Raw genomic sequence first — 26,240 nt, 5'->3', positions numbered from 1 at the left:
AGAAACCCAAACTGAAACATCATTTTACAATTTCAAAGCTAAGTAAAAATAGAGTTGTGCTGTGTTTCTATGTTTAAGCTTGCTTTTTTTCTGTAAATCTCTCAAAATGTAGATTAAAACTGATGTACAGCACATTGAGTCACCTTCTGCATGAAATGTGAAGCATGAATAAAAACATTTTGTTCGGGATATTGAGGCACGACCTCATTGTCTAAAATGAATTATAATTCATTCCATGGCGAGTAAAAAATAAAAAAACAACAGTAATTTTGCTTAGAACATTTCAAAGCTTTTATCAGAAACGGAGGTCCCAGTAATGATGGTTGACTTGCTTTTGTTTGATGGAACTAAAAGCACGACTGGAAAATATTTTCTGTCATCAGTCACTTTAAACACAAACTGATATACCGTACGCACGGCATATTCTCAAGGGTCTGTTTAGCAATTCGCTTTATCACGCCTTGTCCATCCCCACAAATGATTTATTTCTAACTGCATATATTTCATGCTGAAGGAGACTCAATGAGTCTACTGTATGTGGCCGTGTGCAGAATGTTAGGAATTAAATATTAAAATGTACCGTTTACCAAATTGTTCGAACTAGTTATCTGACTCCATTAACCAAACACAACCTACATTCACCTAACAATGCACGCTCGTTTCTTGATGGAAAAGATGGACAAGAGACCGGCATTTCAACACGGGGGCAGTTTTAATTTCTTAAACAATTTATCAAAGTGAACTCCATCGAAAACGGCCGAATTAGTGACGTTGGAGTCTCTGGGAAGCCTTTTTCTGAAGTCCTATAGCCTCTCCTATTGGCCATCTTCTCCCCGCATAATGGTGTGCCAGCTCCTTCCATGGGCGTGCCAAGGAAGCCTCCCTGGGCTTCACCATCTCGTAGAAGAGCGTCCTGATGTCTGGGGTACTCAAAACAACATCGAGCGTTTCTACATCATCAGGGCCTTTCTGCGTCTGGATGTGCTGATTATCTTATCAGCCGTACGTCCCGTTCATCGAATATGGCCGAATTAGCCGAATTAGTCGAATTGGTGTCTTTGGAGTCTCTGTCAAGCCTCCTCTCTCTCGTTCTCCTGCTTCTGATCTCGGACTACGTTTTTCCGCAAGCCGGTGTGTCGGCTCCTCCCATGATCGTGCCAGGGAAGCCCCATGGGCTCCACCATCTTGGAGAAGAGCGGTGTGATGTCTGGACCAATCAAAACAACTTCTCCAAACAATGTCTGCCGTCCTCCGCCAGAGTCCTGTTATCAACAGAACTAGACAAAATATTTTGCATTCGGATCAGCATGACCTGTCATTGAACTTAAGCCTACTCGGTGAAAATCTTCATTGCACTCAAAAAATGTAACTTGTATTCAATCGTATAGAATCTTTTATAGTCAAATGTATAAAATCCTTCAATAGTAAAGCAAAATGTGAAGCAGGTGTATTTGGAACAGGCAGGAAATGCCATCCAAAGTAAATACCGGAATAAAGAATACATAAGGACTTTATTAAATCATTCAGCAAAAGCCCCAGACAATGTAATTCATGGCACGTGTTACAAATAATGTTCGGAGGTCAACTCTGTTTGACTATGGAGGTTCCGCTGTCAATTTATAAAGAACAGCCGGGCAGCGTTTTAATGAGTTCTGACCTCCACCCTCCGAACTCCTAAACCAGGGCTCGTGCACGCAAGTTCAGGACAAAATGTCCGGCGAGAAACAGGTGCTTTCCGTTTCACAGCAAGGTAAACTGTCCCCGGACGCTCCTCACGTGCAGGTGCATATAAAGTCTGCCGATTTATATTTCTGTGTGTTCTGCTAGCTATCAAATATAAAAGTCAATACACTGGGGCCCAGTTAACATTGTCAAGCCCCTATAAAGACGGAAGTTCCACACACAGATGGGAAGTAAGTATATGTCTGAAAAGAAACTTTAAAGTCGGGTTATTTTTGTAATGTGCACGTTTAAACAAAAAGGACAATGAGAAATAAAAGAAAGAATATGATATAATCTCAGCAAGACAGCACATTTGTCATCATACCGAGGTATTAATCGCATGTGCAAATGTCAGAATCATGCTGCTCTGAATTTTACTGCCATCACGAGGTAACTAATAGCGTCTCACTTTCTTTATGGCGGATATCTTTCTTTTTTTCATTTCCATGCAATGTCATACAGACAGCACAATTCATCTATAAACTAAATCTCTTGAGCACCATTCATTTAAACCGGAATCCTCTGCAGCCGGCCTGTTGACTGCTTTTGAAAATAAAGACTTCAATTGATGAGAAAGACAACTGCAGCATCAACATTTTACGTTCCTTTTTAATAATATTTAATCTTTTAACATAAGTTATACCCCCTTTAAACAAGGCCCAAAATTGCATAAACGTAGAGTAGCCTAATTGATTAAACTTGAAATTGTCATGATTACTGATGTTATTCACCCGTACCCGCTCCTTTGGCTGCCTCGGACTCTGATTGGCTCCCTGTCCCTATTTAAACCCAGTCCTGTCTGTCCTCTTTTGACAGTCTATCTGCGAAACTCAGTGTATACTAGACAAGCCTTTTTCAACCCTGACTCCCACCTGTCCCGTTTTTGCTCCTGTATGTCTCCGGCTACAACCCGTTTTGATTCGGAACACATCTGCTCTCCCGTCCCGACTTACGACCCATTTCTTATCCCGACCATGTCTGCTCTCCCGTCCCGGCTAACAACCCGTTTCTGCTCTCATGTCCCGGCTATTGACCTGTTTTTCCATCCTTGACACTGCCATCGCTCACTACTGAGGATCCACTTCCGTGTTTGGATCACAAACTGAGTACGAGAAGGACTTGCTTCCCACGCCTAGCGACCGCCGGATTGTGGGCGCAGCCCTTCCTCTTTCCTTTAATAAAACTTGTGAGAAGCATAACGCAATTGGGTCCTGTTTCTGTTCTGGTCCTGACAGAAATTTGATATTTGAATGACCAAAAACAACATCGGGCAATTACTGTTGCAGGAACGGTTTGTTCTATCTAATCTTTTTTGATCAGTGGTCCTAAAGTGTGTATGTTGAGTATTTCTTATATTCAACGAATTAAACTCACCACTATTGATATTTTTGTTGGGCCTAATTGTAGCTAACTGGATGCCATTCGAACATAACTCCCAGAGCTGTGCTAGCGAAGGACCAGCAACAACTCCACTTCCTGAGATTGCTCAAGAAAAACAACTTGGAACAGAAGCTGCTGGTATCCATCTCCATGTCCAGCATACTGGCATACAGCATCACGGAGAGCGTGGCAGCAGACAGGAGAACCTTACAGAGTCATCACCACAGCCCATGAAATCATCGGCTGCTCTCTGTCATGTTTGGAGAGCCAACAGCATTATTAAAGACTCCTCTCACCTGGGCCACTACCTAATTGACTCTGCTACAGGTCGTTTAAAACAAGGGTCAGAGAGTTTATTCCCCATAGACATCAAAGTCCTAAACAAGTACATAAGACTGAGCAGAAATATCTTGCCGATGAGGAGAAAATTCTACATTCATATTTTATTATGTTATTCTAATTCTGGCACAATATTACTGCTAATGTCATTGCAGTTTTTTCATTGTCCTGTTTTTATGATGCTCTTACAGTCCACAAGCACTACCTTTTAAATATTGCCCAACTATTCTAATCTTATTCAATTGTCACGAGACCGGACCAGATCGGAGGCAGGAGGCAGGAAGGGTGAACTCATTCGCGTTAACGATCAGTTACTTTTATTAAGGAAATAAAAGTTGTCCAACACTCAGGGACAAAAACAAAAACAGGCTTACAGGCAAACAGGAACTCAGACTAGGAATACTCACAAAACAGGCTTTTACTCAGAACGGGCAAGTACAGGTTTCCTCAAGTCAAACAGAATAGAATAATGCAAAGTAATGCAATGAACCCACAACCGGCAATCCCCAAAACCCGCCCTTAAGAAGCACACACGCAAATTAGAAAACCTGCTACAGCCGGTGCCAAGGGGGCGGGGCCAGCCGGTCGCCACGGCGACCATGCTGGACATGACATCAATACAATTTTTTTCTCCCTTTTGTGCATTCAAGTCATTTAAGACATGTTATCATGGAATGTCTCATCTAATCTTGTTGTGTCCAATGTACACAATGTTGTTATCAATAACAATAAATAATTCTATTCTATTCTATTCTATGAGACAAAAAATGATGGGAAAGATATTCTACAAATGTATCATTACTAAGGTTGGCAACATACATTTTGAACGCTTTGTGTTGTATTTCACGGAAAAATATGCAGCATTTTGATTTAATTAGTTGAATCTAAAGCAGGTTGCTTTACTACTTGAAACCTACATGCAGTTAAAATATAAGTAGAGGTCTTTATTCCAATTGATTCTCTTGCCAAATATGACAATTTCTTTTAAGTTTGTTGAGTTAAGGTTTTGCCCAAATTTGTGCGATTCTATTTTACATAAATGGCGCTAAAATGTACAAAGTAGTTAAATGATCTTGCTTGTTAAACATGTTGGCCAGGGTTGGGTAAGGTTACTTTACCTTGATTACTTTTCATTACTTTTGGATTACTCCAATACCAAATATGCTAATAAAAGACAAAAGAAACTAAATATGAATAAATTACTAAATTTTGTGCAGGCTTGGGGAGTAACAGAATACATGGAACGGCAAAAATGATGTTGGCAAGCTGTTTGGATTTATTTTCATTTTGTTTCTGTCGCATTTTATGTTAGTTTTGCCGGAGATCAAAGAGATCAAAGCCAGGAGAGAAAGCTTACCACGTGTTGTGAGTCATAATTTGATTCATATTTAGTTTCTTTTGTCTTTTATTAGCATATTTGGTATTGGAGTAATCCAAAAGTAATTGAAAGTAATCAAGTTAAAGTAACCCTACCTAACCCTGATATTGGCCATATAATTCTGTAGACTCCTGTTCCACAAGCACTGTTAGAAAACATAGAATGGCAAATATGTAAAAACACAAGAAATAAAAACATAATTAATTTACAATTTAAATCATCATTGTTTTGTTGCAATTTTGAAAATTGGTATACCTCTTATTAGCTCGTTAGCTTCGGCCACTGAGTTCCCGGATGTGATAAACTCTTGATGTAATTTGCAGTGGCCTCTGGCGTCAAAACAGAAGCATGACATGACTGTCTTCCTATTGGACGACACCGAGCACGTGATCAAAACACAAACATGGCTGCCTCCTCTGCGGTCCGCTCGTGTATGGGGCTGACTTTCAGACTTTCGCGAGTTCTCCCGGATTCTAGTACTTGCTCCTTGTCACGGTTAAAAGCGTGCACGGTTCATATACAGAGGAAATATTCCGTGAACACGATTCGGTCATTCAATCGGTACATGCAAACGAGTATAAGTGAGTCCTTCGCCTCGCTTGTTTTCTGTTTGTAATTTGAACCTCTCTCGCTTTATGGCGACGAAATTACGATGATGATTTCCACTAACGTGTTTTAAGAAGATGCACAGAGGCTAACATTCATGTATTTTGCATGTCAGAACTTACTCAAAAATGCCTTAGTAATGCTTGTGTAACATTACTCGTGTGGTGTTGTGAAACCTTGTGCAACAATCAAATTATTCGCATGACGTATTTTTTGTTTGTTTTGATTATCTTCAAGAGCTCAAGAACTGTGCTTGACCCTGTACCTTTCTTTTAAGGTTCTCTCCACAACGAGGAGGGGAACACCGCTGAAGACAACCAAGACAATGTGTAAGTATTAGTGCAAAACAAAAGTTTTTAAAGTAAACAAATTAAAATTTAGATTTTCAAGTACTTACGTGTTAAGTATAATTACGTCATCATATACTTTGGTTTAGTCTGTGTCAGTTTTCTTATAAATAGTATTACATCTAATGATATTGCAGAGCTTTGTAAAAGGAAGAACGTTAAATGGTTATTTGGCGATTGTAGAGAACGCTCAAATTGCAAGTGGTGTTTAGGTTATGCAGTGATTCATAGTATTAAGTAACCCGGAGTCAAGTGTATTCTCTTGTATATTGTTGGACGCCTGCGAAGGAGATTGCATAGGTAGCCAGTTCTTTATTTCCACTATTAAGTTCCAAATGATTTGAGGAACTTACAATTTCTGGCCATGATGGTTTGGCTAAGATCAAGTGCAGTATTGTGTACTATGTTCGCAGTTGATCTTTGATTTTTGCAATCCGGAGATGGAATAAGACCTTGCTCTGTCCACTCCTTGCATGATCGCAGCAAGGCTCTAGGGCTAGGACCTTAGCTTGGCCTTTTGGCTGAGAGTAAGTGTCCCGGCTCCTAGGCTTTGTAGTGTATTATGAACTGACCGATAACGGATAATGGATAATGAATAACGAAGATTGAACAATAACCCTTAAAAACCCCCCACAGTGCAGCATTCAAAGACAGACCGTTATTTTCCCTTTTCTGCTCTGTTGACATTTGTCACTATCAGCCAATAATGGTGTTGTTCCTCGATTTTTCACAGCCTTTAGGTTAGATCTGCATTTTGTAACCTAGTAGATTCAATACAAATAAAGGGCTCAAGGGAGGACTTTTACAACAGGTTGGAATTTCTTATCCAAAGCTTGGGTCCTCTTCTGTTCAAAATCAATTTACAATGTTTTTTCTCCCTACTTTGAGTAACTGATAAACGTATCACTCGTTTAATGCATAGTATTCTAATAACCTCTTTGAATTAATTTATATCTGTAAATGAAAAACAATCAAAAATTGTCTGAAGACGTGTTATATTCCTTTGCCAGGGTCAATGTAGTGTATGTGGACCGGTCAGGCCAGAGGATCCCAGTTCGAGCAAAAGTGGGAGACAATATTTTGTACTTGGCTCACAAGAATGGAATTGACCTAGAAGGTGGGTATTCATAATGAAGCATGCTCACTAAATCACTACTCAATTAATTTCTCGCTTAACATGATGCAAATCAATGGTGTTCGAACTGTCCATGTGGGAAAAAAGCAAACATTTAAATGTAAAGATTTGTCATTTAAAACTACCTTCTCCAGTTGCATCAATAAGTTTGCATTATTTCTCATAATTATTTTGTGTGATTCCCATTTAGGAGCTTGTGAGGCATCATTAGCCTGTTCCACATGTCACGTGTACGTAAGCAGCGACCATTTAGACAAACTACCTGAACCAGATGAGAGGTAGGAATGGACTTACAGTGAGAGTATAACATATTTGATCCCTTGCTGATTTTGTTGGTTTGGCAATTAATGAAGACATAATCATTCTATTCTTTTAATTATAGATGCATTCTAGTATGGAGAGACAAACCATCAAAAAGAAAATCCAGCCAACAGCTTTAAATAATACATTTTCATTACTTTCAATATCAGTGAGGGGAAAATAGTATTTGATCTTGCTAGCCAAAAGCACTTATACTTCGTGACAAAGTCTTTGCAAGCATAGCAGTTAGACATTTGTGGCAGTTAACCGAAAGGTTAGTGGACATGCCAGGGTGTATTCTGTCTTATTATTCTTTGGAGATAATCTCTAAATCATTAGGTTTGACCTTAATGTGCCTCTTTTTAAGCCACTCCTTGGTAGCATTTTCTGTATGCTACAGGTCATTGTTATGTTGGAAGACTCAACCATGGCCCATTTCAGCTTCCTAGCAGAGGGGAGGTGGTCGCCCCTCAGAGCTGTATGGTACATGGCTCCATCCATCTTCCCACTGATGCAGTGAAGTAGCCTTGGGCCTTTGGCAGACCCCCAAAACATGAGATTTCCAACTCTGTGCTTGACTGTGGGCACAGTGTTCTCGGGGTCATAGGCAACATTTTTCTTCCTCCTCACATGACAGTTGAGTAATAACCAAATAGTTCATTTTTGGTCTCATCTGACCACAGAACCTTATTGTGCATCTTCGTAGTGATCATTGCCGTACTTTATGCGGGCCCGCCACACGTGTCTTCTGAAGCAGGTGTACCTTTTGGGCTTTGCAGGATTGTAATCCATTGCAGGGCAAAGTGTGCCAATAGTTTTCCTGGTGACTGTGGTTCTAACTGCCTTGTGGTCATTCACCAATTCCTGTTGAGGGGTTGCAGGATGATTTCCTACAGTTCTCATGATCGCCACCCAAAAATAATCTTCTTTAAAGCACTAGACTGAGGTGTTTTGATGGTCATTGAATACTTCTTAAAATTTTCCACAATCACACCAATAGTTGTTACTTTGATACCTATTATCTTGCTAATATTTTTGTAGCCCATTCCAGATTTGTGCCAGTCAACAATCATGTCACTGAGGTCCTGAGAGAGCTCTTTGGTCTTACCTATGTTGAAAAATTTGGAATCTGTTTGATTGTCTGATTTTGTGAACAGGTGTCTTTCATACATGTGATAGGTAAGTAAATGTGTCTTAAATTTAGTTAAGTTAATTGGGAGTGCCTAACTGGTCTGTGGAACCCAGCGTTCCTAATACAAGAAGATCAAATACTTTTTTTCCTTCAATAGAATCAGAATGAATTAAAATTTATTCTTTCAAGTTATTTTCTTGAATTATTTTTAAAAATGTTGTCTCAGTGTTGGAATACACCTATATTTAAAAGTAAAGAATCATAATGTCTTTTTAAGTGTGCAAACTAACAAAATCATCAAGGGATCAACTATATTTACTCTCACTGTAATTTCCCTTTTATTGCATTTCATTTAATGTTGGCAATTAGATAGAAAGAATAACACATCCAATGATCAACTCATGATTTAGGGAGGATGACATGCTGGACATGGCGCCCATGCTCCAGGAGAACTCACGACTCGGATGCCAGATCATTCTAACTCCAGAGATGGAGGGCATAGAGCTGACTCTACCCAAAGTCACAAGAAACTTCTACGTGGACGGACACGTTCCCAAACCTCATTGAAAAGATGCACTTTTGATGGGTTTGAAGGTGGGATCTAGAGGCGGCCGCCCCAGCAAAAGAGAGGCCACACTATGAAGGGAGCGGGTTACCTTAGAAGAAATCTATGGCTTAGGATACCCATAGCAACAACATGGGTAGGCCCACACTTAGCAGAATTCAAGGAAATCAAAGGTTAATGGGAAAAAAGATCTTTTATTAATGTGAAATGGCCTCAGGTCATCATGGAAGCACGGACTTCACAACGGGTTATTTAAAAAAACACATACATTCTTATATGAAGACCTTTTGGGAAAAAAGGGGGTCTCACTTTTACATAAGGAGTATTAAAGCCACATTAAAAGGAGCCAACTGGGGATAAAGTCATGATAGAAATTATGTTCTCATATACTCATCAGGGAATAACAACTATTCCCCTCTTCCATGTCAATGTTTGCAACACGACCACATCATAGTGATCATTCTGAAGACATTGCACATGTGCCAAAATATAATTTCACTGACCCTCTAATTTATACGCTAAGTGTAAGACCTTAACACAATTTGCGCAACACATGACTTTATTGTAGTACAAAGATTTGTCATCGATATCCCAAAATTTTTCAACACATTTTCTCTACCTCCAGTACGCCTCTATAGAACTGCACCGATGAATAAAACATCCCTTGTTACAGTTAATTTTTGTCATTTCACTTTGACAACCTTCAACTTATACACTCTTATGCATTTCTTTTGTATTTTTGGGGAGTACAAAGGCACCTAAGTCCAAGGCCATTTATAAAACCCAGATCAACATTTCAAATGTTCTGTAAATACAGGCAAAGAAGAGTGTTCTAAAACACACTGTCGATATGGTGCCATCCATCCATTGTCTGCACCGCTTATACTTAGTAGGGTTGCGGCGGTGCCAATGAATGGGTATCAACTCTTTATTTGTAAAGTCTACTGTACTTGTCCAATGAACGCACTCATTTAATGTATCATGTATATAAAATTGTGCAATAAAGTACTATTTTAAATCTGTTTTCAACACTTTATTTCTGTCAATCCACTTTTAGCTTCATTTATATTTAACAATATTTATTCAAAACTAGTGAAACTGTTATGATCCATGAAACAGCAGTTGATAAAAATTAGAATTGTCTTTATTGTCAATGATACTAACGTAGTGAATATTGTTTACAATGAGATTACACGGGGCACTCAAGGATAAACATTGAATTATAAAGAAAAACTTTCAAACAAAAAATATTAGGAAAGGCAATGTTTACACGGTAGTACTTGCACACTAGAATACGTTGTAAGTGCATGAGAATAATAATTCCTTGGAAATGGTGCAATTATCTTTGCAGCTACACAATCCCAAAATAAGAGTAGATAAATATGAATATACATTTCTTTACATTGTCAAGTCATGTCATGTTTATTTGTATAGCCCTTAATCACAAGGAGTCTCAAAGGGCTGCACAAACCACAGATTATCGCAAACTACAGACTATTATTACACCATCCATTGATCTAAAACCTATATGAGGGCCAGGGTTGAGTAGGGTTACTTTAACTGGATTACATTCAATTACTTTTGGATTACTCCAATACCAAATATGCTAATAAATGACAAAAGAAACTAAATATGAATAAAATTATGACTCACAACACGTGGTAAGCTTTCTCTCCTGGCTTTGATCTCTGGCAAAACTAACATAAAATGCGACAGAAACAAAATGAAAATAAATCCAAACAGCTTGCCAACATCATTTTTGCCGATCCATGTATTCCGTTATTCCCCAATCCTGCACAAAATTCAGTAATTGTATTCATATTTAGTTTCTTTTGTCTTTTATTAGCATATTTGGTATTGGAGTAATCCAAAAGTAATTGAAAGTAATCCAGTTAAAGTAACCCTACCCAACCCCGATGAGGGCAAGAAAACTCAAAAACCTCAACATGAGGAAAAAGAAGAAACCTTGAGAAGGGACCGCACATGAGAAAAACCATGGCGAAGCAAAGCCGCCAGAGCTAATGTGTCAGCATCATTTATTTTTTTCATTATATAAATGGTCCATTGAGTCAGACTGCCAAGAAGCATGGCAATAATTTCAAGCATTTACAAACACTTTACAAAAATTACAGCACTTTTCAAATCGTTACAACAACATTAAAACAAACATTTTCAAGGGTTTCAAGCCCTGCTATTATTGTCACTATTTTTTTTAATCACAAGCTAATATCGGTTTCATTAAATTTCGTTTAAAGCCTAAAAGTCCATCATATTTTCCGAAGTCTCTTCTGAGTGTAAGCTGCACCAGCCAAACAATGAAATGAAATGAAATAATCTGCATTTCTATAGCGCTTTTCAAGTCAATGACTTCCCAAAGTGCTTTACAATGTGCTCCACATTTCCCAATAGCGGCCTTGTATTGCAGCCATGTAAGACGCTAACCTGCTTATTGGGGGTATTAGGGGTTCAGTGTCTTACCCAAGGACACTTCGACATGTAACACGGACGAGCCGGGATTCAAACTGGGATCCCTTGATCCCAAGACGAGCGCTCTACCTTTGTGGTTAAATTTCATACCCAAATCTAGTCCGTCCGTTCTAATCTAATATAAAACCATCTAATCTAAACTACTCTACATGCCCACACTTTCTTGTGTAAGTATTGTGTAAATTATCTTTTTTTAAATTCTCTCAGTAAAATGTGACACTGGAGTGCCACGTCCAATTTCGTTGTCATAATATGTTCAAGCCATTTTGTAAAAATGATAATAAAGGTGTATTCTATTCTTTTCTATTCTATTCTACTTCATAAATACCGATGTGTGAGCGTGTGTGTTTGAATTAAGTGGGCACATTCATGTTAACAAAATGCTAGGGAAAGTTTTAAAGCTGATTGTAACGTGAAGGGGTAAAACGATGTCCCTTACCTAAAAAAAAAACATTTAAATCGCACTTAGATTACCAGTTGCATCTTTGGGGGAAGTTCATTTGATAGAATCCAAAACCAAAAACATACACGTCATCTTAAAGCTATTTTAAAATAAAAATGAAATTGAGAACACGGTATACTAATGTTACACGTATGTAAATATCCTAGACAACGCTTGTCAGTAACGATGTAACAAATTAGAAATCATTCAGATAACTAGCATAAAGAACATGCTTTCCAAACTTCAAGCTTCTCTCTAAATCGATAAATCCATTGAAATATTCATCTTCTGTGTCAACTTTTCCGGTAAACAACTCCTCAAAGTCGGGAAGAAGACAATATGAAATGAAATGAAATGAAATGATCTGCATTTATATAATAGAGTGCTTCGAGGTCCTAAGATTACCCACAATGCATTGCTGGCGGCCATTTTGGAAGTCCACAAAGCTTTTCACTTCATTGTTATTGTTCAGCGAACCAGTTAGATTCTACATTGTTCTCTTGTTGCCACTTCCACATTCTTAGCTTCCTCCTCCGACACAGTGACTTTGTCTTTTAGAGGTAAACAATGTCCTCGGATGTCCTCCAAAGTCATCATTTGGCAATCTTCTTCGTACAATTCTCTTAACATAAGTGGGAACTTGGGCTGTAGAGATTGCGGCTTGTAGTTGGAAGTGTACTTCACATCTACTGAGAGACATGCAGGCTTATCTGAGAGTATCGCTTTAAAGAAAGTGTCATATCTTGACTCTGGTACATTTGGTATTTTCTGGGGTGTCTTACATTCCTGTGCTACAACTGTTCCCCCTGCACTGTCTATCCTCTTGTCCAGTTGTTTCTTCAATGTCTTTGAAGAAGTGAAATCCATTTCTGCCAGTGGTGAGTATGGAACAGACGTTTTTGATTTAGGAAGAAGCCAGTAGGCAGGTTTCTGTGTCACAGTAGTGGTCTCCCTCAGTCTTGTGGCAGCTTCAACATAGAACAAAAGGGAAGCAACATGAGAACAACATTCCCCTAAACCTGCAACACAGTTGCAATGGGCACACAGAATCGATGATGACTTGTCTACAATGATCCATGGTTGTAAACTTGGCTGAGACAAACTCTGAGAATGTAGAACTTTCCCTTTCACAATCTTGTTTTCATCACCTTCGCTTGTGTGCACAGACACATCCCGAACCCAACCAGACACAAATCTGTCGTAGGCTTCCATACTTTTGTAATTTTGAAATTCCTTCAGTTCACAAAAGGGACTTGGGTGGAAAATAAGATAGTTAACAAGTTCGATGTAAGTCACACACGGCAACAAATCGGGATCCGACTTCCAGTCCTTGTTTTTAATTTTGTAGGGATCCAATTTTTCAATAAAATGCAACTTCGCAGCGTACCGCTCGCGTGCTTGCTTGTCTAAACTCTCCACGTAGTTTTCCATAGTGTTGATGGACAAAATCCGTACACAAACGAAGCTAGTTGAGTAAATAAATAGACAAACTGAGTAAATATTTGCTCCTCTCGCTATCACCGCTTGTAATCGACAGACTTCCAAGATGGCGGCACGAAGCCGTGTTACTATTTTTAGCACAAAGCGCGGAGCCCTCTATAAGGCTCTTTGCCTCATTTCGCCTCTTCGAATAAACAATTTATATTTTTTTACAGTGTGGTGAGCTGTTTTAGAGTGCTTATGGTTCAGGGGAAGATGAATAAATAACAATAGTTTTGACATTACCCAATGCCAAATATTGTCAGGTAAAAACAACTTCAGTACACCACAATGACGTCATTGGAGCCACAATGAGGGGAGAAGCGCCAAGTCCTGTTTGAGGAAAACTAAGTAAAGAACATCTAGTTTACTTTCCTAAAAATAAAGCTTTCTTTTGTCATTTACCTTACATGCACTCATGATTAACGTATAAAAATATTGACAACACTTATTTTCCTAAGTTGTATCCCAATTTGAAGATAACAGAACCATATGTCCCTTTGAGGACCTGTGCTAAAATATCTCTGATTGGGTCCCCCCCCCAAAAACAATATTTGAAAATAATTTTCTAGCATGTGATTAATATTCTTCTGTCTAAAAAGTTTTTTTTCCACCTAAAAATAACTTATTCAAAAAACGTTCTTTAGAGTTTCGATTGGATCGAATAATTTTGCGATAAGAACGTCGGTAATTAGCCATCAGGTGTTCCCATCTCCAGGCGCAATCAGGTTAAGCTTCGCCAGCTGTGCTAGACTTTCATCCCCGATGACAGCTCCAATTCGTCAATAATCCATTCTTATTTACGATCCCCAAACACTGAACTATAAGGTAAGAAAAAATAAAAACAATTAACGGCTCTTAATCGCGTTTATAAACTTTCGTGACAAACGTTCCTAAAGGTCTGATAGCATAGTGGGTCAAAAAATGGCGAAAAAATATCAACACTGAATGAAATGTACGTTCACGTTTCAAATCGCACACAATCGTTTTGGGTGATTATTAAAATCAATTAAGTGGTCACATTCATGTTAACAAAATGCTAGGGAAAGTTTTAAAGCTGATTGTAACGTGAAGGGGTAAAACGATGTCCCTTACCTAAATACAGTCCGTCATGATTTGGAATGAAGGCCACGAAAATAATCAAGCAAGCAAACGCTATTCTTAATGACAGATTTAGAAATTACTAAGCGACACCTGCACAATTTTGCTCAGAACATGTTGGAGACAAAAATGTTGACCCTTTTAAAACAAGGTAATCTTAATCTTCATGTCATATTTGTATGGCAGTGATACAAATACATAGGACTCGACTAAAGCCCATATACACAAATAATCCTAAAGGACTGCACAGACAACTACTACAAAATCCTCTGATTTAAAACATACATGAGGGCAAGGGAAAGTTCAAAACCCTCAACATGAGGAAAATGAAACATTGAGAAGGGATCGCACATGAGGTTATCCCATTCCAGGATGGACCAGGCTGCAAAGGATTTTGCAAAGGCATCAGCAGACAATGCAAAGTCCTCATCAACATTAAATATAGGTAATGACACATCAGGTCCGAGTGCCAGTACGATTGCTCATAATGCATGTGCCATGCAACTTCCATGCTCATCCTTCTCCCTCAAAGACATGAGTATGAATGAATGAAAACTTTGTTTCGAACATTATAAAATAAATACAGGACAAAAACAACAACGACTACTACAAAAATGATGTTAATCTGTTCGAAAAGGTGTACTAAGAAGCACAAACTTATTTTCCCTACCCCTTCATATTCCCTATTACATTTTACAGATATCTCCTTCTGTTTCTAAATATAACAAAATCTCAAAGATATACATATTACATAGGTGAGATATCAATTATAATAATAAATTACATATTTTATACACTAATCATCGTATTACCAATCAACGTTATAACGCTACTAGTCACTAAATATTGTGACACCAATGATAATAGCAATAATAACAGTAAAGATATGAGAATAGTAACAATAACAAGGTTAACTATTGTTGTAAAGGCAGTATTTACAATCTCTAGTATCACCTATACCCCATTTTCTTCATCTCTGTATTCTGCCAGCAATATTTTTTTGTATTTAAATTTGAACACGTGAATAGTTGGACATTGTTTGATCTCGTCTTGTAAATCGTTCCAAAGTTTGACTCCACACACAGACACACACATACTTTTCCTGGTTGTTCTCACCTTTGGGATTTTGAATTTACTACAGCCCCTCAAGTTATATCTTTCCGAGTGAATAATTTTTGGATGTTTTCTGGCAGTATGTCTTTGTTGACCTTTAAATAGCAATTGTAAAGTGAAAAGATTTACTAAATATTAGTATGAGGGCAACATCACTCATAAGTTATAAAATAAGTTTCTTAAGCATAGATTTAAACACTTTCACTGAAGTTGCAGGTCATATTTGAGGGCAGAACATTCTTCAGCACCGGGGCCTGAAACTAGAACGCTTCCAAACTTGCGGATTTCTTCTTGACTCTTGGAATCACTTGTAGACTTCTCCGTACAAGGGTTTCAAACAGACACATAGGGAACAATTAAATCAAAAGCATAAGAGGGGCCAAGTCCATGCCAAAGTTTAAAAAAATGCATGTGGGACGAATTTTCTTAAAAGTTAATAAATTTAACTCCATAGGAAACAAACTGAAATACTGGACTGTCTCAAATTCGATTACTGCGAAAGTTTTCTGTAATCCAATTGGAAAAAAAATCATACATTCTAGATGTCTTACTAATCAACTGAAATAGCTTGCAATATTTTTTTAATATAGTCAATTGTGGCAAAAACTAAAATACGCCATCTTAAAATATTAGAATATCATTAAAAGTATACTAGTAGGGTGTAAACAAAGGGTCTCCAACCTTTTTCAAGCTCACAGCTACTTTTTGTTCCTAATCGGCGCATAGGGCACCGTGTTTGATATGCCTTTCTAAAATAACCTATGTTGTTACCAGGTTAATTATTGAAAGTAGGGTTAAAAAGCCTCTATGAACTACTAAAAAAAAACAATAATAATTCACTAGAAAATTACAATGACCCAGCACGGTGAGCTATTTTCAGAACGGGTCTGCGGGCATATCAACTGTCCTCAGGGGTCACCACGTTGGAGACCCATGTTGTAAATCGGAATCCGCAGTATTGGAGTAACAAAATGTTGGCAATATTTCAGTTGATTTGTAATGAATCTAGGACAGGGGTCTCCAATTGGGTGGCTGCAGGCACCAAGTAGCCCCCTAAGAACACCTGAAAAACCTGCGGACAGGTTCTGAAAATAGCTTGCCAGTGATGGAACATTGCAATGTTGTAGTAAATTAGATTTCTAACGGACATGTTAAAGTGGTTGATTTAATGTCTCATAATTACTACCTGATAACAACATATAATAGTTATTTTAGAAATGTATATAAAAATGGTGGCCTTTCGCGCTATCAGTGATAAAAAGCTCTCAGCTTAGTTTGGTGACCCCTGATCTAGACATTTCTTTAAATTGCATTACAGAAAATAAAGAACTTTATCACAATATTCTAATTTTCTGTAGAACGTTATCATAAACCATAATTTAGTCAAGGTAAATTGTATTATCTTTTTAGGAAAGGGGACAAATTAGATCCTGTCCTTTGCAGAATCTACAATTGGTACAATACAACACCAATAATTAAATGCCCATTTACTGCATTTAGAATTGTCCTCACATGGTCACAAAGGAGGCTAAGATAAAATGTATATTCAGTGCCCTCAGGCTATGAAGCAGTCGTATATACAGTTCTGAAATAGATTTAGTTAAATCAACTTGTATTCAACACTTTTTTTTTCCTGCAGTAAAACTATTCGGCATTATTGGCTTGAGTATAACCTGTAATTTTCTACACGACTACCACTTGTGCTTATTCTGCAGGATCAGCTGAACTATTGGGTCAATATTTAAAGTAATTAAAATGTAAGCTTTTAACATCTCTCATACTAAACACAATTGTTTTTATGTCTGCATCATTTCATTTTTTGAGTGTCTGTTTTGGATTTTCTGCCATACTTCTATGCATTAAGAAGCACATATTCTTTGAATCTCTGTTTACTTCAGTAATACAAATGTTATTTATTTCACTAGACAAAGAGAAAATATAACACTTTTTATTTCAAGCAAACCACAATGTTGTACTGTTCTTTTTTTTTTTTGTTTGTTTTTTCATACAGCAAGCTTTTTTGCATCATCTGGAATTTTTCCATAACTAAAACGTTTGTGTTTACATCGCAGGTCTGGGCACAGGTCAAATGTCACAGGTGGCCCACTTTCACAAACACCACAAGGCGGCAGAACAAAATGATTCTGAATCTGCACTCCTTTACCTTTTTCAGGAAGTCTCTAAACTCGACCCACCTTCACAAAACGGATCACTGTCCTGCTCGAGTCTAGACAACCGAGGTGAAAACAGCGATTGGGCCCAAACTCCTGAAAAAACAAAACGGCGCATGGTGGAAATTGTCCCTAAGTTGCCACCTGGTTTCCACAGCCCTTTAGCAGTATTGAGTCTGATCAACCTGCAGTGTGAAATGCTCTTGGATCTTGTAAAAGAGGAAAGCGATTTAAGAATGGTTGCTCCCACCATTTATGTCGTCCCTTCAGCACACAAACCGGCAACTATGGCTGCCAGAGTAGATTGCAATTTGACACTGGCCCCTGATGCCAGGTTCTCCGCCGGTGTGCGGACGGTCGACCAGCAAAGGAACTCTTCAAAACTTCAAGACCGCGCCATTCTGGAGTTTCACCATGTTGACAGCCATGTTTCAAAATGTTCTTTTTCTGACACTATGAAGCAATCTCAGGTGGCCCTCTTCTGTGACCACAATGCAAACCTTATCTTGGGCTGTCCTTCACCTTCCAAACCAGATGACGAAATGTTGCCATTGAAAACCCATATCGCTGATGGGTCCTTTGAGGAGAACCTACAGCACTCTCCACACAACACCCTGACCTCACCCTTGAGGTCAAAGGAACAGTCAGTCCTTGAGCAGGTGTGGAGAACCCGAACTCCGAGAAAGCAAGCCAATCCCAGCCGTAGCGTCGATATCCATGACCCACAGTTTCAGGGAGTGACGTTCCGGATGCACGCGGAGCTGGATGCCAGCGGGGATCAGTGTCGACTCTGTATCGCATCACAATACAGGTTATATAACCCCTCTACATTCAAAATTTGTTCCCGGATCAAGCTTGTATCTAGAATTTCTCGTATCTTGAACACATTTTCCACATTAGAAATAACTGAAATCCAATTAATCTGTTCCCGGCCCCTCAAATTAATCCAAGTTGACCCTAAATGGCTATAAGACGCATTCAAATATGAACATAAAAACACAGTTTGAAGATAGATAAGGTGATGGTAACAAAATAAAATGAGAGTTTATTACCATGGAGGAAGTCGACCCGTCGCTAACTGAGATGTATGCGAGTGGGGATTTAGGCAAGACTGTTGACATGTGAGCAGTGCTTTAATAAAAAAGTAAATAACATGAAGCGGAGCACCATGTCTGTATGGTGGATAACAAGCATGCTGATTGCAACGAACTGATGCGGGCAGTGAGCGCTCGGCCCTGCAGTGGTAGCGTCAGGAAATCCTCGTAACCTTGATTTTTCTCTCGCAAGGTATTTGCTCAAAAGGCATCCTGCATCTCAAATTTTTCAAAACTATGGTAGCTCATATGTAGAAGGATCAATGGAAGGGAATTTTTATTGGTGTTTATTTCATCAGGACTGTCTTCAATGATACATTGCAACCTTTTCCTCTTTTCAAATCAGCAAAGAGCTCTACAGGAGCGTGCGGAAACGGAGATCAAGGATGAGATTGTATGCAACGACCAGCAGCTCTGATGAGCGGAGCCCTCCCGCTGCCTCAGGTACCTTCAATGTGCACAAGTCAAGCCACTCGATGTCATGGGTGCTGCACTGTTGGATATTAGACACACTGCGTACTGACAAGCTTGGGCTTTCCTAAAGAAAGCGGCTATGGCGTGTTATCTGATTACAAACGATAAACAACATGTCATTAAAGTGAATCATTCTTAAATTTGACTAGGAGCTGTGTACAAACAGCGATGGCATGATTCTTGAAAAAATACAGAGGAAGTCATAGTATTAAAATAATGACTGACGCAGTGCTGTCCCAGCTGGTTGAGCCAGGAGTGTTTATAGCCTATGGTGTATTTCGTCTCATTGTCTCCCACCAGAGGACGCTGCTCCACACACTTTTTTCTTTGCAAGTAGGGTTTCACTTGCCCGTAGTAAAAATAATGCAAATCAAATTATCATCTATGTTTCAATTTATAACCTCAAATTAGGCTGCTTTTCACATGAATATAATCTACTGGCACACAGATCAAACTCATTACATGAAAAACTTATAAAAGGGCATAAGGATCACAAACACAATGCATTTTCACTGAGTGGAAGCGTATATGCTTTGCTAATGACTATTTTTTTTTTTTTTGCTGACATATTGATACAAAGATTTGTATTTGTGATAAATGATAATTCATCATCATCATCATGACTCACTGTAATTGACCTGGTGGGTGTCAAATCGAATAAATGCATATTGATCATCCCTAGGGGACAAAGTTTGTGCATCGTGTTGCACTAGAAAGACCCCTATGTGGAGAGATGCTGAGGATGGGACTCCTCTCTGTAACGCTTGTGGCATCAGGTATTTCATTCTTATCACTGTTGACACAACTTAACAAAACGTTAGTTGAAAACACATAGCAAAATATATGCGTGTCACATAGCAAAATAGATGCGTTCTGTGGTGTGATTGTTGCAACATGACAAACACTAAACAACTTACTGTAGTTATCTTTATCTCATTTTTGCCAGGGGTTATTTTGCACGCCACCAACAGTTTAAAAAAACCATGCATTATTTTCTTGATGCTTTTTTGATTAAACAGTTTTTCTCTTGTTTTTTTGAGGTACAAGAAGTACAAGATCCGCTGTGTTAATTGCTGGCATATCCCAAGAAAGCAGGGCAACTTGAACTTGTGCTGTGTCAAGTGTGGAGATTTTGTAAAGGTGACGGCCACTCAGCGCAGACGGTGCAACTAGGAATAAGCTGAAGTGGTAATTGTTCGAATGTCCTTTGCTGGCGCGTTAACTTCTCCATCAAAAGGTAAATCTTGTCTCGCACTAGAAGTGACGCGTTTTGCTGCTCTCAGTAATTTAATGGTACTTGTGTTTTTCCATGTGTGTATTGCTGTGTTTTTATAGTTCCTTGTATGTGTTTCTGAAGCAGAATTTGACTATTGCTTAACGAGGTGTGTTTGGTTTTCTTGGCAAGCATGTGCTAAATTGAAAAAGGCATTTCTGTGTGATCGTTAATATTCTGTTGGTCTGGAATAAATTCTCTGTGAGAAGTCTTTTGGGTTGCCTGGTTTTAAACACACCTGAAATATTTTAAATAAGGGATTTGCAGCCGTCAACAAAGAGGATGGGTGTTATATTTAGATGGCAAACAAGCTAGCGGGAGGGAAGCTGCATGCAGAAAGACGCCTCTTCGTTTCGTAGGCCCACATGCGGTGTGGCCCTCTCCTCACAGTGGGTGGCCTCACGTGGACGTATTCTGTGAAAACTTGTTTTAAAAAACCTAGGATGTCTCTAATTCTAAACAGCCGAAAAGACTTTCCCCTAGCCACTCCGCCAAAATATCCAGTGAGAAGTAACACCAAAGGAAATGAGCGGTATGAGCCAAGGACATAAAAATAGCTTGTTAAAATCAAGGTTTTGTTTTGTAATCAAGCGTCGTAATCCACAGGCGTCACCTGCTGTGCCCATTTCTAACGTTTAAGACAAATGCCGCTGAAAGCAGAACTACCACTTGACATGAACACACGTTTTTATGATAATTAATGGTTTTATAGTGGGCAATATGTAGCTTAAGATTGTCCAACAAAATTGCAAAATAAATGCAGAAATTATGCTACTGCTCCCCCCAATATCATGTATAATATTCAAAACTAAACACTTTTGTGTGGTGTTTCACAACTATCACTTACATTGGACACAATGTTCCTTTAAAATCAATCCAAAAAAAACAAATTAACTATGAATTAAACTCCATATGGCCATTCATTTGCATGATATATATTTCAGTTAAAATAGAAAAGTTTGTCATTATCCACAACATAGTGAACCTTCTTGGCAACAAGATTAGACACAGCTCTCTAGGATAAACTAGTAGGCACCGAAAGATAAAACAATGAAAAATAATTTACATAGTGGGCTTGGCGAGTGGCCTAAGTTGTAATTGCAATTTATCCCGTAATAACGCAATAAAAAAATAGTGCATCGTCAATTCTGCAAATTGACTCCTGTTCCATTGTACGGACGCTGCCCGACCTACGAACGAGTTAGGTTCTGGATGATCGTAAGTTGCTTCGGTGCTATATTTTGTATGTTTATGGTTTATATTAGTATGTTTAAGGCTTGTATAAGTAACCTGTATTCTTTTGTACTAAAAAATAAACATTTCATGAAATGAAATGTCTCTATAAAGTGAGGTTTTACTCCCTTTTTTACTTGCGCTTCAAGAGGTCCTCCTCTGTGGTAAAAAGTGGCCAAGAAAAAGCGTTCCAACCATTTTCTCAACCACATCAAGCTTTCTTACTCCACTTTTGTTTCAAAAGTAACAGCACGCCTCTTCCTTACACCTTACACCAACCATATTGAATGGATGCACGAGATATTAAACAAAGTCTTAAGTTCTTAGTGTGCTAGCGATATAGTACACGTTGTCATGATTACACACGAACCAGGAAGTAGAAGCCGTATTTCTTCTTCGATTTGGATGCTGGGTGACCTCTCACCGTGGGAAGAAGCACTGCAGTACTGTCCTTTACTCGGAAAAAGGTGCACACAATACAAAATCTAACTTACAGCAATGTCCGGATAATTTTCGGCATCCCCAAAAAAATGATCGTATCTGCAGGAATCCGTAAGTCGGGAGACGTCTAATGATATATTTTTGCGTTCCTACACATTGGACGTGGGCATGGAGTAGGAAGATGTGGATCTCTCAGTACGGAAGCACCAGCGAGATTTAACAGGATGACTCTGCAGCGTTTCTTGCCAAACTTCTCCGGCAAAACCCCCTTTTTCTTACATCGCCATGGCAATCCTCCGAGGCCCCAAGAAAAGACTGACCCTTACCCCGATCTGTGACTTCATCAGCGTAACTTTGCCTACTACTGGGACAAGTTCCGTGACAAAAAATATATAGAAAAACTAGACCAAACAGGTTAAGATAAAGTAAAATACACAATTTAAATAAAACAACTTCGAAATAATTTCCATACAATGCCGACTGAGCCAGAGCGATGACAAAAAAAATAATACAACTTAAACGCTTTGATTGAATTTTTCGGTTAATTTGGTTAACTTTGAGAGTGTGTGTGCGTGCGTGCGCGCGCATGAAGTAACGTATGGATCTGTTGTGCAAATTATAGAGACGACAAACTCATCCAAAATTCCTAAATACTGTCATTTTAGGCCGGGGGTCAGCAACAAGTGGCTCTGAAGCAGCAGGTGGCTCTTTGGCTCTCCCTCGTGGCTCACTGGCGTATTTTCAAAAGTCTAGTCATCTTTGGTTGTACTTTATAGCCCAAAAATGTTAATGGAAAATGAGGTGTTCTCTGTAATCGGCCAAAAAAATGCTTACATGACGTTGTAAACACATGACACAAACATTCTTAACAATATGAATAATAAATAATATAGAAATAAACTTTATGTACATACGGTTTGTGTATGCATTCTTTAAAATGTATTCTGACTGTTAATGCTGTTAAATGATAGTTATATCATAGACTACAACCGCAAGGCGTGCCCTTAAACAAATACATTTTGTTAATCGTTTACCTTTTTCACCAACTCAATTTAGGACTAAAAATACGGACCAGACAAACGCTGGTGGTCGCAGAGCGGAAACGGTATACCTCTGTTACCCTCTAGTGGCAAACCAACGTAATGACTGCACAGCATCACTATCAATTGTTTCTGATGGGCCTAAACGTCTTCCATCCATCTCCCGCACCGCTTATTCTCACTAGGGTCTCGGGGGTGTTGGAGCCCATACCAGACATCTTTGGGCAGGGGACAACCTGAAGCGGTTGCCAGCCAGTCGCAGGGCACAGAGACATACAACAATTCACACGCGCATTCACTCAATTAACCTGAAATGCATGTTTTTCCACTGTGGGAGGAAATCGGAGTGCCCGGAGGGAACACACGCAGGCAGAACATGCAAACTCCGCACTGGGAGGCTACAGTAGCTGATATTGAACCCTGGACCTCTATACCACCCAGCCCCCGTGCCGCCTCCTACAAAACTTGATGGGGATGAAATTCTTTGAATGGCACCATAACATTAATCTGCATTTTCCTATCTTTGGCTTAAACCACAACTCCCAAAACTTATTTATGATAATTTTGATAAGATTGGATTGCGGGCCTAGCTACATTTAAACACTTTGAGAATTCACACTAGAGTAGGACCCTCATCATATTGAGTTATCAAATAAAACATTACAGCCGGACGGACGCTTCATATAACAACATTTCATCCTGAACTTTGCGTGTAGCTTTCGGACAATGAGAGAATTGTGTGAGCGAAAGTTGGAAAGTGATGCGGCGTTTCCTATTATTACAGGATGGAGGCGAACAACAAGCCGCCCTTAAACACAACTGGTGGAATTTGGATTGTGCGAGCGCTGATGATGAGAAACATGACACGAGGAACAAACAATACACTGTTGTTCTACAATGTGTCACCGTGACCTGAGGGTATGCAACACACACATTCACACATCTATGTTGATTCAGAATGGAATCAGTTTATTGTTGCATTATTCTTCACTTATTCACTGTGCTTTTGAAAGGACAATGCAGCTTTGACGACCTTAGTCATTAACTAGAATTTATTGTGATATTGTTTGTGATATACTGAAAACTCTAATGAAATAAAAAAAAAAACGCTATATTTTTAAGGAAAACATTCCAGCATCATTTAAATTGACTTCATTTTTTAAAATTTGTTTTTATGCTTGCAGTGCTGTTTTGCAAAATGTTCAGGGGAAAAAATGATAAACATCTAGCAGAATTAGGTGAAAAAAGTCAAAATAATTATTAAAAACAATATTAATATTGAAATAAGATCATTTTGCTTGTATGAGGTATTTTTATTCTAAATTTTGCACTGTAATGCATTTGTAATAGTTTGCTCAAGTGAACAATACTTTTAGAGGCCCCCAAAGTTACCCATAGTAATATATATATTAAAAATATTATTAAATATATTTATGACATATAAGTGGCAGTGTAATAAAATAAGATTAAACATGTAACAATATTTAATTACTTAAGAAGGTCCACACTTCAAAAAATTAGCTATAAGTCAAAAAACGAGAAATCTAGTAATATATACAAAAAAAAAACAAATAAATATAATGCATAACCTAGGTAGTAAAAGAGCAATAAGATGGAAAAAGTTAAAAATATTGAAGTCTAGAGGTCCATAATGCCGAAAGTGACTGGTAAGTAAAACATGAGAAATAAATAGTTGGAAAAAAAAAAATCGATGCGAAATTATACAAATATAATAAATAAAATACGCAGTGGGAAGACAAATGGTATAAAAATGTAACGGTATTTGATTACGGATGTCCACACCGCAATAAGTTAGGAGTAAGATTAAAAATAAGAAATTAAAATGATAATATATGAAAATAATGAACAAATTACTATAAAAATAGAAGTAATACCTAGTGAAAAGCAATATAATTAAACATGTAAATATGTAATATTTATAAAGGTCTACTGCTAAAATTTCCTGGCCGGTTAATAAAATAATAAAAAAAAATAATGTAAGGAAAAAAATAAAAGTAAAAAAATAATGCATTAATTAGAAGAAGGGAGCCACGGCGTGTCTTGTGTTATTGCCTGCAAAGGACACATAACAAAGTATTGATGAACTTTTGGTATTGCCCAGATACTTATTTTCCACATGATTTGGAAATAACATCGTTTGATTTTTAAAGAATTCATTTTTCCCCTACCTTCACTTTCATGGTTGATGTTTACCCATATTGACAATTACAGGCCTCTCTGATATTTTCAAGTGGTAGAAGCTGCACAATTAGAGGTTAAGTACTTATTTATCCAACTCTATGGAGGTCCGCACTTCAAAAATTTAGCGGCGAGTTAAAGAAATGAGAAATGAATATTGTAAAACAGTATATGAAAAATAATAAATAAACCAATAAATAATACATACAATTAAATAGTTAATGAAAAGCATGAAGCTAAAACAAACGTAACACTTTTTTTCCCACAATAATAAAATCTGCCAAATTATTCGTGAATAGAGCAAGATTTTTCACAGCAATACATTTGATGAGATGATCTTTATTCATTGACAATACAGAACAGGTCTCAAATCCTGGTTTTTGAGGGCCAAAGCTCTGAAGTCTTTTTCTTTATTGCACAACCTGCACATGAGCAAATCATTCAAATCGGGAGTGTTTAAGGAGGGGTACCTTTTAAAAAGCTCATGAACAAACACATCAGTATCAGATGATGGAGATAATTATCCAGTTTCTGCACAGCCTGTTCCTGTGCCAATCATTTGAATTGGATATGTTAGAGGAGGTATTCCTTTTAAAATGTCAAACTAAAGTGGCCAGCATCCTTTTATTGCATTTAATAAAGTGTCCAGAGCAGTGTCCCTGGCTGGTGTCCATGTTTTGATGAGGAAAGCGAAGGGTGTGTTCAATCAAGGAAACAATTGATTGGGCCCATTATGTTCTCATTAGAAACCCCCCTGACTTCCCAGGAAGTCTAGAGGGGGCTTGTAGA

At 38.3% G+C, this 26,240-nt stretch overlaps 2 protein-coding genes across 10 annotated transcripts; both read left to right on the top strand.

The window, feature by feature from the left end:
• The first annotated feature begins 5,174 nt into the window (after positions 1-5,174).
• Positions 5,175-9,922, top strand: fdx2 (ferredoxin 2). Its single transcript, XM_088343014.1, has 5 exons — positions 5,175-5,400; positions 5,703-5,754; positions 6,783-6,889; positions 7,098-7,185; positions 8,750-9,922. Exons 1-5 carry the CDS (start codon positions 5,223-5,225, stop codon positions 8,904-8,906), a joined length of 582 nt encoding a protein of 193 aa, XP_088199140.1. The 5' UTR covers positions 5,175-5,222; the 3' UTR covers positions 8,907-9,922.
• A 4,050-nt stretch (positions 9,923-13,972) lies between these two features.
• On the top strand, positions 13,973-24,312 carry zglp1 (zinc finger GATA like protein 1). Of its 9 annotated transcripts, none has more exons than XM_088341564.1 (6): positions 14,027-14,140; positions 17,599-17,624; positions 17,700-18,508; positions 19,138-19,235; positions 19,948-20,041; positions 20,306-20,749. In XM_088341564.1, the coding sequence occupies exons 2-6, from the start codon at positions 17,616-17,618 to the stop codon at positions 20,436-20,438; spliced, it is 1,143 nt and encodes a 380-aa protein (XP_088197690.1). In that variant the 5' UTR covers positions 14,027-14,140; positions 17,599-17,615; the 3' UTR covers positions 20,439-20,749. The 9 variants fall into 9 exon arrangements, 8 of the variants coding, with proteins under 8 accessions (XP_088197691.1, XP_088197687.1, XP_088197690.1 ...); XR_015851084.1 differs by lacking the exon at positions 14,027-14,140 and adding exons at positions 14,167-14,267; positions 24,037-24,312 and having other exon boundaries at positions 17,599-18,508; positions 20,306-20,502; XM_088341560.1 differs by lacking the exon at positions 14,027-14,140 and adding exons at positions 14,167-14,267; positions 24,037-24,311 and having other exon boundaries at positions 17,599-18,508; positions 20,306-20,453.
• The last annotated feature ends 1,928 nt before the right edge of the window (positions 24,313-26,240 follow it).

The sequence above is a fragment of the Urocampus carinirostris genome, chromosome 8, assembly GCF_059441175.1.
Source record: "Urocampus carinirostris isolate Australia breed hairy pipefish chromosome 8, RoL_Ucar_1.0, whole genome shotgun sequence".
Lineage (NCBI taxonomy): Eukaryota > Metazoa > Chordata > Actinopteri > Syngnathiformes > Syngnathidae > Urocampus > Urocampus carinirostris.
The sequence above is the reverse complement of the archived record's forward strand: the minus strand, read 5'-3'. Positions and strand labels throughout refer to the sequence as shown.

Coding starts and splice junctions, on each gene's coding strand:
- fdx2 (XM_088343014.1), top strand. CDS start 5,223: ATGGCTGCCTCCTCTGCGGTCCGCTCGTGTATGGGGCTGACTTTCAGA. Junction 5,755..6,782: donor GAAGACAACCAAGACAATGT/GTAAGTATTAGT, acceptor TTCCTTTGCCAG/GGTCAATGTAGTGTATGTGG. Junction 6,890..7,097: donor GAATGGAATTGACCTAGAAG/GTGGGTATTCAT, acceptor ATTCCCATTTAG/GAGCTTGTGAGGCATCATTA.
- zglp1 (XM_088341560.1), top strand. Junction 18,509..19,137: donor TGTATCGCATCACAATACAG/GTTATATAACCC, acceptor TTTTCAAATCAG/CAAAGAGCTCTACAGGAGCG. Junction 20,042..20,305: donor TGTAACGCTTGTGGCATCAG/GTATTTCATTCT, acceptor TGTTTTTTTGAG/GTACAAGAAGTACAAGATCC.